Source organism: Salvelinus alpinus, chromosome 25, assembly GCF_045679555.1.
Source record: "Salvelinus alpinus chromosome 25, SLU_Salpinus.1, whole genome shotgun sequence".
Classification (NCBI taxonomy): domain Eukaryota; kingdom Metazoa; phylum Chordata; class Actinopteri; order Salmoniformes; family Salmonidae; genus Salvelinus; species Salvelinus alpinus.
The window spans coordinates 31614224-31630835 of NC_092110.1; the positions used below are offsets into that span (position 1 = coordinate 31614224).

The following is a 16612-nucleotide window of genomic DNA, read 5'->3' on the forward strand; positions in this document are numbered from 1 at the left end:
TTGTAGAAACAGGTTTTTGTCGATGAACAGATCTGGGGAAGGGTACCAAAAACTTTCTGCAACATTGAAGGTCCCCAAGAACACAGTGGTCTCATCATTCTTAAATGAAAGAAGTTTGGAACCACCAAGACTCTTCCTAGTGCTGGCCGCCCAGCCAAACTGAGCAATCGGGGGAGAAGGGTTTTAGTCAGGGAGGTGACCAAGAACCCGATGGTCCCTCTGACAGAGCTCCAGAGTTCCTCTGTGGAGATGGGAGAACCTTCCTGAAGGACAACCATCTCTGCAGCACTCCACCAATCACGCCTTTATGGTAGAATGTCCAGATCCTCAGTAAAAGGCACATGACAGCCCGCTTGGAGTTTGCCAAAAGGCACCTAAAGAACTCTCAGACCATGAGAAAGAAGATTATCTGGTCTGATGAAACCAAGATTGAACTCTTTGGCCTGAATACCAAGCGTCACATCTGGAGGAAACCTGGCACCATCCCTACGGTAAAGCATGGTGATGGCAGTATCATGCTGTGGGGATGTTTTTGAGCGGCAGTGACTGGGAGATTAGTCAGGATCGAGGGAAAGGTAAATGGAGCAAAGTACATAGAGATCCCAAATTAAAACCTGCTCCAGAGCGCTCAGGACCTCAGACTGGGGCTAAGGTTCACCTTCCAACAGGACAACGATCCTAAGCGCACAGCCAAGACAATGCAGGAGTGCTGTCATCAAGGCAACCGGTTGCTACTTTGAGGAATCTCTAATATGAAATATATTATGATTTAACACTTTTTTGGTTACTACATGATTCCATATGTGTTAATTCATAGTTCTGATGTCTTCACTGTTATTCTACAATGTAGAAAATAGTAAAAATAAAGAAAAACCTTTGAATGAGTTGGTGTGTCCAAACTTTTGACTGCTACCTCCCTGGTCTTCTGTTGAATCTGTGTTTGAAATTCACTGCTCGACTGAGGGACTTTACAATTATCTGTGTGGGTACAGAGATGAGGTAGTCATTAAAACATCATGTTAAACACTGTTATTGCACACAGAGTGAGTCCATGCAACTTATTACGGTATGTGATTTGTTAAGGAAATGTATTTATGCTTGCAATAGCAAAGGGGTTGAATACTTATTGACTCAAGACATTTCAGCATTTCATGTTTAATTAATTTGTAACTTTTTTTTTTCTTCGAAAATCATCAGTCCACTTTGTCATTATGGGGTGTTGTGTGTTTGTAGTCCAGTGACACAAAATTTCAATTTAATTAATTTTAAATTGTAACAACAGAATGTGGAAAAAGTCAATGGTTGTGAATACTTTCTGAAGCACTGTATATATTTATTTATATTGGGGATTTTGACATTACTTGTTATGATATGTCTTAATTTCTTATTTTTTTTAATTTAATTTTTACTTTTGGATTATGTGTGATTTGTGATTGTATTGCTAGATATTGCTGCACTGTTGGAGCTAGAAACATAAGTGTTTCACTGCACCTGCTATAACATCTGCATAACAGTGTAAGCAACCAATTAACTTTTATTTGTTTTGGGCCACCGCGAGCCACCAGAACATCTTCAATGCACCTTGGTATAGATTCTACAAGTGTCTGGAACTCTATTGGAGGGATGCGACACCATTCTTCCACCAGAAATTCTATCATTTGGTGTTTTGTTGATGGTGGTGGAAAACGCTGTCTCAGGCGACGCTCCAGAATCTCCCATAATTATTCAAATGGGTTGAGATCTACTGACTGAGACACACACACACACACACACACACACACAGCCACAGCCTTTAAACCCCCTATGCTCCTTTGAGACCCCTCTTTCAAAGTCACTGAGATCTCTTCCTCTAGCCATGGTAGAAAAAATAATGAGCAACTTGTCATTTTTATACATGTTAATTGTTTAATTAACTCAGGAAGAACCACACTACTTTGTATCCCTCATTTACTCAAGTGTTTCCTTTATTTTGTAATGATAATTTAATTGACACAGAAATGAACCGTGAACAATCTGTGTAGACTTGTTCAGACTATTCTGACCCCTTTTCACCCAGGTTGATCAAGGTCAAATGTGAAGTAGCACAGTTAACCAGAACACGAGCTAGAGCAAATCATCACTGGTCTCTGCTACTGAGGTCTCTGAGTCAGGGACTTGTGGATTGCGTGTCAGTAGGTGCAGAGACCACTGATTCTGTAACATCATTTAGCCATCTATACATCTGGTTTCGTGTGTGTGTTCCTGCTTGTGTGTGTGTGTGTGTGTGTGTATGCACTGTGTGGGTAAAACAACGATGCCTCGGAAGGTCTTAACCCCAGTCTGTTAACCCAGCAGATCTCAGCTCAGCTGGCCATTAAGATATCTGAGCTTCAATTGTGTAACGATTTCTCCTCCGCAAATTGAGCAAATTCGTCCTGTAGAAATGTGATTAGCTGACAGCAGCAAAGCTGGGCCCAGGCCAGGCTGTGAGCTCACTCACTCACCCTCAGTTAGCTTAGCACAATGGTGCAGTGAGGGGCTAATCAACCAGCAGAGAGACCAACCTCTGTTCCTCCCCAAAAACAGATCAGGCAATGGGAAATACCCTCCAAACCCCAGCTTTCCCACAACTTAAAACACAGAGACCGAGAAATATACAGAGAGGGAAAAACGATAAGCAAAAGAAAGGTCTGTGTTTTGGAGAAAACTGCTCATTCATCTGATAAGGCTGACGCCCACACGGATGAATGATGAATGGCCTGAGACATGAATCTCACTGCGGTTCATATTTTCATGTCTGAATTATATTATTATGGGGGTTAATTGGATCAACAGATTACCAGTGATGTATGTTGTTAATGTTTGCTTCCTGTCAGTTTTTCCTACCAAATCAAGTCACATAAACGTTTGATGTTGGTCCCTTTCTTGTATTTTATGACATCCATCCACACACTCTAAAATTTAATATTTGAATTCGTTTTCATAAAAGGGTAGACATGCTGAGTTCCTCATGCATAATGATATGTACTTTTCCAATAATGTATTTCACTGATATGTACTTTTCACATTTTTACCCAATAATATATTCCGTGCTGCCTTAGAATGGATCAGGGGAGAACGACTGCACCCTCTCATTGAAGCCACAAAGTTCAAGGCCGACTGCGGTCCTGCAATCTTAATTTAAATAAATACAAAAAATTAAGACAATCATGGAACCAATAATTGCTTCTATTACACCAGACGGGCCTTCAATTTGATGTTCTCAGATGGGGCAGCACTGAGCTAGTCTGCAACGTCACTTCCTGGATTAGCTCAACCTGCGCATGATATGTCTACATAAATATCCCAAACAAGATGCTATCTTAACCGACTTCCTTGGCTTCAAATGTGTATCGAGTCTTTACATAAGAATGAATGGTGTCACATGAACGATATGTGCTATTTTATGCTGTAGTTGAATAACTTTTCTAACAAGAAAGACAATACTGGTTAAATGTATCTGATACCATTTTCTGGTGGTTGGGGGGGAAAGAACTTCACAAAGCAGTTGTTTCACCATCCGTACATCTGTATGTAATGGATGGACCTGCATTGTTTGTAAGATAACGTTCAATGACATCTCCATAAATATATATATTTACTTCGAGGCTACAAACAAAGCTGAAACATCCTCGCAGAAGGCTCCCATTTCAACACAGCTTTTTAATGAGTCTGAGCAGCAGACCTCTGATAGTCATCCTCTTGTGCTTCCTCTGCTGTCAGACCCAGATAACAAACTGGAGCGATCAGTCACCAACTAAATGGACTTATCTCTCTCCTTTCGTGACACCAGAACAGCAAGAGTAGCGGTGACCGCTGCACGGCCCCTACTAGAGATAGACAAGTTATCTCAGTGTCATCTTTAACGGTCTTCCCTCCTATTTCCTCTCTCTCTCTCGTTTCCTCTTCTCTAGAATCTCCAAAAACATCCCCACCACCAAAGATGTGGAGCCCCTGTTGGAGATCGACGGGGACATCCGCAGCTTCGAGGTGTTCCTGTCCTCGCGGACACCTGTTCTTACGGCGTGCGACATGGAGATGTTCCTTCCCTGCACCGTCAACCTGGACCCCAAACTCCGCGAGATCATTGCAGGTCCTTATATTTACACACAAGTACCACTTTTCACTATTACACTCAGTTAGTTCAAAGACCTATAGGCCCTTATTCATAAAACATATCAGAGTAGCAGTGCTGGCCCAGGATCAGGCCCCTCCGGGTCCATGTAATCTTATTCATTATGATCTAAAAGGGAAAACTGATCCAATGTCACCACTCCTACTGTGAGACTGTTTTTGGATACATGCCATTACCCGAAATGAATGTCAGTGTTCTGTCATGATATTAAATCTATCAATCATTCAATCAAATGATTTGTCACGTGCAGAGAATACAACTGGTGTAGACTTTACTGTGAAATGCTTGCTTATGAGCCCTTCCCAATGATGCAGACTTTAAAAATTGAATAGTACCACAAGGGATTAAATAAAATACACAAGAATGGAGCTTTATACAGGGAGTACCAGTACCAGATCAATGTGAGCTATATACAGGTATTACCAGTACCAGATCAATGTGGAGCTATATACAGGTATTACCAGTACCAGATCAATGTGGAGCTATATACAGGTATTACCAGTACCAGATCAATATGGAGCTATATACAGGGAGTACCAGTACCAGATCAATGTGGAGCTATTTACAGGTATTACCAGTACCAGATCAATGTGGAGCTATATACAGGTATTACCAGTACCAGATCAATATGGAGCTATATACAGGGAGTACCAGTACCAGATCAATGTGGAGCTATATACAGGTATTACCAGTACCAGATCAATGTGGAGCTATATACAGGTATTACCAGTACCAGATCAATGTGGAGCTATATACAGGTATTACCAGTACCAGATCAATGTGGAGCTATATACAGGTATTACCAGTACCAGATCAATGTGGAGCTATATACAGGTATTACCAGTACTAGATCAATATGGAGCTATATACAGGTATTTACCAGTACCAGATCAATGAAGTATTTGAGGTAGATATGTACAGAGTAAAATAAAGAACAGAGTAGCAGCAGCAAATTGTATGTACAAGTGTGTGTATATGGTGTGTATATATAGTCTAGTGAGTGTGTATATGGTGTATATATAGTCTAGTGAGTGTGTATATATATATATAGTCTAGTGAGTGTGTATATGGTGTGTATATATAGTCTAGTGAGTGTGTATATGGTGTATATATAGTCTAGTGAGTGTGTGTATATATATATATAGTCTAGTGAGTGTGTATATGGTGTATATATAGCCTAGTGAGTGTGTATATATATATATATAGTCTAGTGAGTGTGTATATGGTGTATATATAGTCTAGTGAGTGTGTATATGGTGTGTGTATATATAGTCTAGTGAGTGTGTATATGGTGTATATATAGTCTAGTGAGTGTGTATATATATATATAGTCTAGTGAGTGTGTATATATATATATAGTCTAGTGAGTGTGTATATGGTGTATATATAGTGGTGTATATATAGTCTAGTGAGTGTGTAAATGGTGTGTATATATAGTCTAGTGAGTGTGTATATGGTGTGTATATAGAGTCTAGTGAGTGTGTATATGGTGTGTATATAGAGTCTAGTGAGTGTGTATATGGTGTGTGTATATAGTCTAGTGAGTGTGTATATAGTATGTGTATATAGTCTAGTGAGTGTGTATATACATAGTCTAGTGAGTGTGTATATGGTGTGTGTATATAGTCTAGTGAGTGTGTATATGGTGTATATATAGTCTAGTGAGTGTGTATATATATAGTCTAGTGAGTGTGTATATGGTGTATATATATAGTCTAGTGAGTGTGTATATGGTGTGTATATAGTCTAGTGAGTGTGTATATGGTGTATATATAGTCTAGTGAGTGTGTATATATATAGTCTAGTGAGTGTGTATATGGTGTATATATAGTCTAGTGAGTGTGTAAATGGTGTGTATATATAGTCTAGTGAGTGTGTATATGGTGTGTATATAGAGTCTAGCGAGTGTGTATATGGTGTGTATATAGAGTCTAGTGAGTGTGTATATGGTGTGTGTATATAGTCTAGTGAGTGTGTATATAGTCTAGTGAGTGTGTATATACATAGTCTAGTGAGTGTGTATATGATGTGTGTATATAGTCTAGTGAGTGTGTATATATATAGTCCAGTGAGTGTGTATATAGTGTGTGTATATATAGTCTAGTGAGTGTGTATATATATAGTCTAGTGAGTGTGAATATGGTGTGTGTATATAGTCTAGTGAGTGTGTATATGGTGTGTGTGTGTATATAGTCTAGTGAGTGTGTATGGTGTGTATATATAGTCTAGTGAGTGTGCATATAGTGTGTGTATATATAGTCTAGTGAGTGTGTATATATATATATATATATAGTCTAGTGAGTGTGTGTATGGTGTGTATATATAGTCTAGTGAGTGTGCATATAGTGTGTATATATAGTCTAGTGAGTGTGTATATGGTGTGTATATACAGTCTAGTGAGTGTGTGTATGGTGTGTATATATAGTCTAGTGAGTGTGCATATAGTGTGTATATATAGTATAGTGAGTGTGTAGATGGTGTCTATATATAGTCTAGTGAGTGTGTATATGGCGTGTATATATAGTCTAGTGAGTGTGTGTATATATAGTCTAGTGAGTATGTATATGGTGTGTTTATATAGTCTAGTTAGTGTGTATAGGGTCAGTGCAAATAGTTGGGGTAATATTAATTGACTTTCTCAGTCTGGCTATTAGCAGTCTTATGATTTGTGGGTAGAAGCTGTCTCGAAGCTTGTATAGCCGATGCTCCGGTACCGTTTGCCGGATGGTAGCAGACTGAAAAATCTATGGCTTGGGTGGCTCTTTGGCACTTTTTCGCGCCTTCCTCTGACACCGCCTGGTATAGAGGTCCTGAATGTAAGGGAGCTCGGCCCCAGTGATGTACTGGGCTGTCCATACCACCCTCTAGCGCTTTGCAGTCAAGGGCGGTGTATTTGGCATACCAAGCGGTGATGCAGCCATTCAAGATGCTCTCGATGGTGCAGCTGTAGAACTTTTTGAGGATCCGAGGGGCCCATGCCAAATCTTTTCAGCCTCCTGAAAGGTAAAGGGCACTGCCATGCCCTCGTCATGACTGTGTTGTGTGTGGGCCATGTTAAGTTATTTTTTTCTTTTTTTAAATATATTTTCCTTTATTATTTTCCACTAACCCTACCACCCCTCCCCTAATTGGAGTAAACTAATGAACAACAACACTAAGGCTTCTATTTCCAGCTTATAAACACATTTTACACATACAGACCCAATCTATTTTACAGGAGTTCTCTTTTGTTTGTTTTTACTTCTATCCTTTCGCAACCTTCAACCCCTCCCATCTATTTCTGAAGACCATCCAGTTTGATTTCTGTTTGCCATATATTTTTAACTCTTCTGTTTCACAAAAGTACTGAACCTATATACATTTTACGGACACAGTATATTATACATTAGTTATCTTGTTGATATTAGTCCCACTCTTCAGCTCCACTCAACCCCTCCCATCTATCTCTTAACACCATCCAGATTAGATTTCTATTTGCCATATATTTTTTAACTAGGCTGTGATGTTTCACAAAAGTTCTGAACCTTTCTATTCTCATAGTTTCTACAGATTGTAAATTAAAGATAAACATTTTTGCTAAAAGTATTATTATATTATTGATCGATTGACTACGTCTTTTCAAATCACCCAGTAGTGCTATCTGCAGAGTTAGCTCCAGGTAAATGTTGCAATTCTTCAGCCATTCCTGGACCTGTGACCAAAAACAAGCTACATGTGGACAGTACCAAAACAAATGATCTCATGACTCTGTCTCTTTGCAGCAAAATCTGCAGGGCTGGGATGGTTGTATCCCCCATATACAGTATATACAGTGGGGAGAACAAGTATTTGATACACTGCCGATTTTGCAGGTTTTCCTACTTACAAAGCATGTAGAGGTCTGTAATTATTATCATAGGTACACTTCAACTATGAGAGACGGAATCTAAAACAAAAATCCAGAAAATCACATTGTATGATTTTTAAGTAATTAATTTGCATTTTATTGCATGACATAAGTATTTGATACATCAGAAAAGCAGAACTTAATATTTGGTACAGAAACCTTTGTTTGCAATTACAGAGATCATACGTTTCCTGTAGTTCTTGACTAGGTTTGCACACACTGCAGCAGGGATTTTGGCCCACTCCTCCCTACAGATCTTCTCCAGATCCTTCAGGTTTCGGGGCTGTCGCTGGGCAATACGGACTTTCAGCTCCCTCCAAAGATTTTCTATTGGGTTCAGGTCTGGAGACTGGCTAGGCCACTCCAGGACCTTGAGATGCTTCTTACGGAGCCACTCCTTAGTTGCCATGGCTGTGTGCTTCGTGTCGTTGTCATGCTGGAAGACCCAGCCACGACCCATCTTCAATGCTCTTACTGAGGGAAGGAGGTTGTTGGCCAAGATCTCGCGATACATGGCCCCATCCATCCTCCCCTCAATACGGTGCAGTCGTCCTGTCCCCTTTGCAGAAAAGCATCCCCAAAGAATGATGTTTCCACCTCCATGCTTCACGGTTGGGATGGTGTTCTTGGGGTTGTACTCATACTTCTTCTTCCTCCAAACACGGCGAGTGGAGTTAGACCAAAAAGCTCTATTTTTGTCTCATCAGACCACATGACCTTCTCCCATTCCTCCTCTGGATCATCCAGATGGTCATTGGCAAACTTCAGACAGGCCTGGACATGCACTGGCTTAAGCAGGGGGACCTTGCGTGCGCTGCAGGATTTTAATCCATGACGGCGTAGTGTGTTACTAATGGTTTTCTTTGAGACTGTGGTCCCAGCTCTCTTCAGGTCATTGACCAGGTCCTGCCGTGTAGTTCTGGGCTGATCCCTCACCTTCCTCATGATCATTGATGCCCCACGAGGTGAAATCTTGCATGGAGCCCCAGACCGAGGGTGATTGACCGTCATCTTGAACTTCTTCCATTTTCTAATAATTGCGCCAACAGTTGTTTCCTTCTCACCAAGCTGCTTGCCTATTGTCCTGTAGCCCATCCCAGCCTTGTGCAGGTCTACAATTTTATCCCTGATGTCCTTACACAGCTCTCTGGTCTTGGCCATTGTGGAGAGGTTGGAATCTGTTTGATTGTGTGTGGACAGGTGTCTTTTATACAGGTAACGAGTTCAAACAGGTGCAGTTAATACAGGTAATGAGTGGAGAACAGGAGGGCTTCTTAAAGAAAAACTAACAGGTCTGTGAGAGCCGGAATTCTTACTGGTTGGTAGGTTATCAAATACTTATGTCATGCAATAAAATGCAAATTAATTATTTAAAAATCATACAATGTGATTTTCTGGATTTTTGTTTTAGATTCCGTCTCTCACAGTTGAAGTGTACCTATGATAAAAATTACAGACCTACATGCTTTGTAAGTAGGAAAACCTGCAAAATCGGCAGTGTATCAAATACTTGTTCTCCCCACTGTATATAACATTCTATTGGTTGCACGTTTTGAATCCGGCTTCGTTTTGCATATCAGTTCATAAACCATGTGCCATGGAATCGGTACATTGAAAATTGCACAGCTGTCAATGTTTTGGTCCTTAAATTAAATTGGTATACTTTTTTATTTATCCTAATTTCTTTAATAATTTTGGTCTTAATGCAGTGCCGACAGACAAATTCCTTACTTTTTCCCCCTTCCACTTTCCTCTTCCATTTTTGCGGTAATGCTGCAGTTAGTTGGTTGTCATTTTGGGTAGAGCAGACATTTCCATATTTTTTTGTTAGCTGCATGTGTGACAATTCCACCAGTCCTATTTATGATATTATTTGCAAAGATTATACCTTTAAAAAAAATCTAAAATTCTAATGTTTTTTAGATCAATTACTATATTTCAGTTTAACCACAATATTTGTTGTATTATATGTTCTGTCTTTTCTGGTGGATTAAACTGAAATTGCAACCAACTTTCTATGGCTTGTTTAGAAAATTGCGATATTTTGGAGATTATTTCATTTTCAAATAACCGAAAGTGAGAGGTTGTAATCTGAATAAAGGGAAAAGGGCCATTCTTGAACATAAGGTGAGACATTCTTACTAATTTGCTAGAGAACCAATTTGGATTGATGTATAACTTTTGTAAGACTGAAGTATTTAGTGAGGGGTCTAATGCTTTAAAATGTCTGGCTTGCCGTTCCAAATAAAATTGAATGTTTTTTTCTCAAATAATAAAAAAAAAACTGTTCGCTAGGTGTACAGTAGGCAAGACTATAAGCAAATAGGTAAACTGGGATATGACTAAAGAGTTAGTCGAAATTATTTTTCCACAAAAATACAGTTTTTTTCCTTTCCATGGTAGCAAGGTCTTATCTATTTTTTGCATACTTTCTATTAAAATGTATTGTAGTGAGATAATTTCTTTCTTTCGGGATATGTATATCGAGTGTGTTCACATCACCGTCAAACCATTTTATCTGTAAACTACACGGTAATGTAAAAGTTTAATTTTTTTGTGATCCAATACGTAATATAGTACACTAATCATAATTTGGTTTTAATCCAGAGAGGTTATAAAAAGTATCTAGATCCTCTATAAGGCTGTGGAGGGATCCAGATGGTGGATTTAAAAGAAAGCATGAATCATCAGCATACAATGACACCTTGTTTTTAAGCCCTGGATTTCTAACCCCTTGATATTATTGTTGGATCTGATTTTAATACCTAACATTTCGATGGCCATAATACATAGATATGCCGAAAGTGGACAACCTTGTTTTACTTCCCTTGACAGTTTAATACTTTCTGAGAAGTAGGCATTATTTACTATTTTACACCTATGCTTACTATACATAACTTTAACCCATTTTATAAGAGATTCTCGATAACTGAAATATTCCAGGAATTTATATATACATTCTAGTCGTACTTTTATAAAAAGCCTTTTCAAAGTCAGCAATGAATGCCAGGCCTGGTTTTCCAGATTTTTCATAGTGTTCTATTGTTTCCAGTACTTGTCTTATTTTATCTCCAATGTATCATCCATTAAAAAAAAAAAAAACAGTCTGATTAGTATGAATAATATCCGAATTCCCTTTGAGCATGGTGAAGTTATTAATTACACTTTGGATGGTGTATCAATACAGGCAGTCACTACAATGATACAGGCATCCTTAACTCAGTTGCCGGAGGGGAAGGAAACCACTCAGGGATTTCACCATGAGGCCAAAGGTGACTTTAAAACAGTTACAGAGTTTAATGACTGTGATAGGAGAAAACTGAGGATGGATCAACAACATTGTAGTTACTCCACAATACTAACCTAATTGACAGAGTGAAAATAAGGAAGCATGTACATAATAAAAATATTCCAAACTGTTTGCAACAAGGCACTAAAGTAATACTGCTAAAATGTTGCAAAGAAATGAACTCTCCTGAATACAGAGTGTTATGTTCGGGGCAAATTCAATATAACACATCACTGGGTACCACTCTCATATTTTCAACCATAGTAGTGGCTGCATCACGTTATGGGTATGCTTGTGTGGAGCTAAGAATGGAGCTAAGCACAGGCAAAATCCTAGAATGAAAGATTCTTCAGTCTGCTTTCAACCAGACACTGGGAGATGAATAACCGAAAAACACAATGGCAAATCTACACTGCAGTCGCTTATCAAGAAAACAGTGAATGTTTCTGAGTGGCCAAGTTACAGTTTTGACTTAAATCTACTTGAAAATCTATGGCAAAACCAGAAAATGGGTGTCTAGCAATGATCAACAACCAATTTGACAGAGCTTGAAAAATTTCACAAAGAAAAATTGTCAAATTAAAGTTTGCATCACAACACTGAAGTGTAAGGGGCCTCCAAGTTTTTAAATGGACTTGATCTTTATATTTACCACCTGGGTCCTGTTTCAGTAATAATGCAATCAGGCCTTCTTGTTGAGTATCTGATAATCTACATTTTTTATAGGAGTGGTTAAAACATGCTAATAATGGTGCTCTGAGTATATAAAAAAAAAAAAGGTTTGGTATACCTCCACTGGTATGCCATCCAGCCCTGTAGTTTTCCCGGACTTAAAGGGTCTAATTGCATCAAGAAGTTCCTCCTCTGTAATTTGGCCTTCACATCAGTCTTTCTGTCCACAGTTAATTTTACATTATTATTATTTTTTAAATCCATACAATAAACGTTGGTTAGTGGAGATGGAGGAGACCGAAACAAAGACATATGCTTAAAGTACTTTTCTTACTCTTTCAAAATATAATTTGGTGAACAACTTTCAGTAAATGTTCCATCCAGTTCGCTTTATTTTGATAATATATTACACTTGATCTTTCTTGAATAAGTTCCTCCATTTCTTTTTGTTTTTCCTCTAACTTATTCTGTGTCTATGGTACAGTTTGGTACAGTTTTTATTGCTATCTATCTGTACTCTTAGTCCTTCCATTGAGTACTGAATTGCATGGCCTCTAAAGGAACATCTGAAAAGTGTCCCAAACAATAAGGGATCTATTGTACCAATGTTATGTCGGAAAAATTCCATTATAAATTCTTCTGTCAAATCAAATTTATTTATAAAGCCCTTCTTACATCAGCTGATATCTCAAAGTGCTGTACAAAAACCCAGCCTAAAACCCCAAACAGCAAGCAATGCCGGTGTAGAAGCACGGTGGCTAGGAAAAACTCCCTAGAAAGGCCAGAACCTAGGAAGAAACCTAGAGAGGAACCAGGCTATGAGGGGTGGCCAGTCCTCTTCTGGCTGTGCCGGGTGGAGATTATAACAGAACATGGCCAAGATGTTCAAAAGTTCATAGATGACCAGCCGGGTCAAATAATAATAATCACAGTGGTTGTCAAGGGTGCAACAGGTCAGCAACTCAGGAGTAAATGTCATTTGGGTTCCATAGCCGCAGGCAGAACAGTTGAAACTGGAGCAGCAGCACGGCCAGGTGGACTGGGGACAGCAAGGAGTCATTAGGCCAGGTAGTCCTGAGGCATGGTCCTAGGGCTCAGGTCCTCCGAGAGAGAGAAAGAAAGAATTAGAGAGAGCATACTTAAATTCACACAGTACACCAGATAAGACAGGATAAATAATCCAGATATACCAGACTGACACTAGCCCCCGACACATAAACTACTGCAGCATAAATAATGGAGGCTGAGACAGGAGGGGTCGTGAGACACTGTGGCCCCGTCCGATGATACCCCCAGACAGGGCCAAACAGGCAGGATATAACCCCACCCACTTTGCCAAAGCACAGCCCCCACACCACTAGAGGGATATCCTCAAACACCAATTTACCATCCTGAGAGTCCGAGTATAGCCCACAATGATCTCCGCCACGGCACAACCCAAGGGGGGGCGCCAACCCCCTTGGGTTAAAAACAAGTTATCATCCAATAGGCTTTGATAAAATGTCCAATATCCTCACCCATGTGGAAATTCTGTAAGAGTAATGTATATGCCGGTTATTTGCTGGTCTGACCGCATTCTGTACCCTGTCAGCACTTTTTTTTAAACTTTTGGTGCCAGCGAGAATGACATAAAATGGTAGTCAAGACAACTAGCTTAATTGAACCTTAGCCAAATACATTTAAACTCAGTTTTTCACAATTCCTGACATTTAATCCTAGTAAAAATTCCCTGTCTTAGGTCAATTAGGATCACCACTTTATTTTAAGAATGTGAAATGTCAGAATAATAGTAGTAGAGAATGATTTATTTCAGCTTTTATTTCTTTCATCACATTCCCAGTAGGTCAGAAGTTTACATACACTCAATTAGTATTTGGTAGCATTGCCTTTAAATTGTTTAACTTGGGTCAAACGTTTCGGGTAGCCTTCCACAAGCTTCCCACAATAAGTTGGGTGAATTTTTACCCATTCCTCCTGACAGAGCTGGTGTAACTGAGTCAGGTTTGTTGGCCTCCTTGCTTGTACACACTTTTTCAGTTCTGCCCACAAAGTTTCTATAGGATTGAGGTCAGGGCTTTGTGATGGCCACTCCAATACCTTGACTTTGTTGTCCTTAAGCCATTTTGCCACAACTTTGGAAGTATGCTTGGGGTCATTGTCCATTTGGAAGAACCATTTGCGACCAAGTTTTAACTTCCTGACTGATGCCTTGAGATGTTGCTTCAATATATCCACATAATTTCCCTTCTTCATGATGCCATCAAACCGTAGTCTGGCTTTTTTATGGCGGTTTTTGAGCAGTGGCTTCTTCCTTGCTGAGTGGCCTTTCAGGTAATGTCGGTATAGGACTCGTTTTACTGTGGATATAGATACTTTTGTACCTGTTTCCTCCAGCATCTTCACAAGGTCCTTTGCTGTTGTTCTGGGATTGATTTGCACTTTTCGCACCAAAGTACGTTCATCTCTAGGAGACAGAACGCGTCTCTTTCCTGAGCGGTATGACGGCTGCGTGGTCCCATGGTGTTTATACTTGCGTACTATTGTTTGTACAGATGAACGTGGTACCTTCAGGCATTTGGAAATTGCTCCCAAGGATGAACCAGACTTATGGAGGTCGACAATTGTTTTATGAGGTCTTGGCTGATTTCTTTTGATTTTCAACTTAGTGCATGTAAACTTTTGACCCACTGGAATTGCGATACAGTGAATTGTAAGTGAAATATTCTGTCTGTAAACAATTGTTGAAAAAGGTACTTGTGTCATGCTCCAAGTAGATGTCCTAACCAACTTGTCAAAACTATAGTTTGTTAACAAGACATTTGTGGAGTGGTTGAAAAACGTGTTTTAATGACTCCAACCTAAGTGTATGTAAACTTCTGACTTCAAATGTATATCTCACTAGGTCAGGATATTTAAGCCTCCATATACAGTGCCTTCGGGAAGTATTCAGACCCCTTGACTTTTTCCTCATTTTGTTGTGTTTCAGCCTTCTTCTAAAATTGATTCAATAAAACATTTTCATCAGGGATCTACCCCTTAATGACAAAGCGAAAACAGGTTTTTAGATTTTGCAAATGTATTAAAAATTTAAAACTGAAATACCTTATTTACATAAGTATTCTGACCCTTTGCTATGAGACTCGAAATTGAACTCGGGTGCATCCTGTTTCCATTGATCATCCTTGAGATGTTTCTACAGTTTGATTGGAGTCCACCTGTGGTAAATTCTATTGATTGGACATGATTTGGAAAGGCACACACCTGTCTATATAAGGTCCCACAGTTGACAGTGCATGTCAGAACAAAAACTAAGCCATGAGGTCGAAGGAATTGTCTGTAGAGCTCCGAGACAGGATTGTGTCGATGCACAGATCTGGGGAAGCATAGCAAAACATTTCTGCAGCATTGAAGGTTCCCGAGAACACAGTTGCCTCCATCATTCTTAAATGGAAGAAGTTTGGAACCTCCAAGACTCTTCCTAGAGCTGGCTGCCCGGCCAAACTGAGCAATTGGGGGAGAAGGGCCTTGGTCAGGGAGGTGACGAAGAACCCGATGGTCACTCTGATAGAGCTCTAAAGTTCCTCTGTGGAGATGGGAGAATCTTCCAGAAGGACAACCATCTCTGCAGCACTCCACCAATCAGGCCTTTATGGTAGAGTGGCCAGACAGAAGCCACTCCTCAGTAAAAGGCACATGACAGCCCGCTTGGAGTTTTCCAAAAGGCACCTAAAGACTCTCAGACCATGAGAAACAAGATTGAACTCTTTGGCCTGAATGCCAAGCGTCATGTCTGGAGGAAACCTGGCACCATCCCTACGGTGAAGCATGGTGGTGGCAGCATCATGCTGTGGGGATGTTTTTGAGCGGCAGGGACTGTGACACTAGTCAGGATTGACGAGAGGGTGAACGGAGCAAAGTACAGAGATATCTTTGATGAAAGCCTGTTCCAGAGGGCTCAGGACCTCAGACTGGGGCGAAGGTTCACCTTCCAACAGGACAACGACCCTAAGCACGTAGCCAAGACAACGCAGCAGTGGCTTCGGTACAAGTCTCTGAATGTCCTTGAGTGGTCCAGCCAGAGTCCGGACTTGAACCCCATAAAACATCTCTGGAGAGACCTGAAAATAGCTGTGCAGCAACACTCCCCATCCAACCTGACAGAGCTTGAGAGGATCTGCAGAGAAGAATGAGAGAAGCTGCCCAAATACAGGTGTGCCAAGCATGTAGCATCATACCCAAGAAGACTCAAGGCTGTGATTGCTACCAAAAGTGCTTCAACAAAGTACTGAGTAAAGGGTCTAAATACTTATATAAATGTGATATTTCAGTTTTTTTATTTTTAATATATTAGCAAACATTTCTAAAAAAGTTTTTTGCTTTGTCATTATGAGGTATTATCTGTAGATTGATGAGGGGGGGGGGAAACTATTTAATCAATTTTAGAATAAGGCTGTAACGTAACAAAATGTGTAAAAAGTTAAGGGGTCTGAATACTGTCTGAAGGCACTGTATACACTAGTTCCAATATATCCATGACATTTGTGATTTCCTTAAGTGCGTGATAGTGTATAGTGTTATTTCCTTTACGGTCCATAGAGGTATTTAAAACAGT

The 16612-nt window shown here is 39.8% G+C and overlaps 1 protein-coding gene across 11 annotated transcripts in view; it reads left to right on the plus strand.

Annotated features, from left to right (window-relative positions):
- The window catches only part of LOC139553823 (kinase D-interacting substrate of 220 kDa B-like), a 106717-nt gene that overhangs the window by 68080 nt on the left and 22025 nt on the right, over window positions 1-16612 (plus strand). For all 11 annotated transcript variants that reach the window (XM_071366541.1, XM_071366550.1, XM_071366539.1 and 8 more), the window contains one exon: window positions 3933-4111. In XM_071366541.1, the coding sequence (XP_071222642.1) occupies window positions 3933-4111 (179 nt within the window). The remainder of the gene's footprint in view (window positions 1-3932; window positions 4112-16612) is intronic.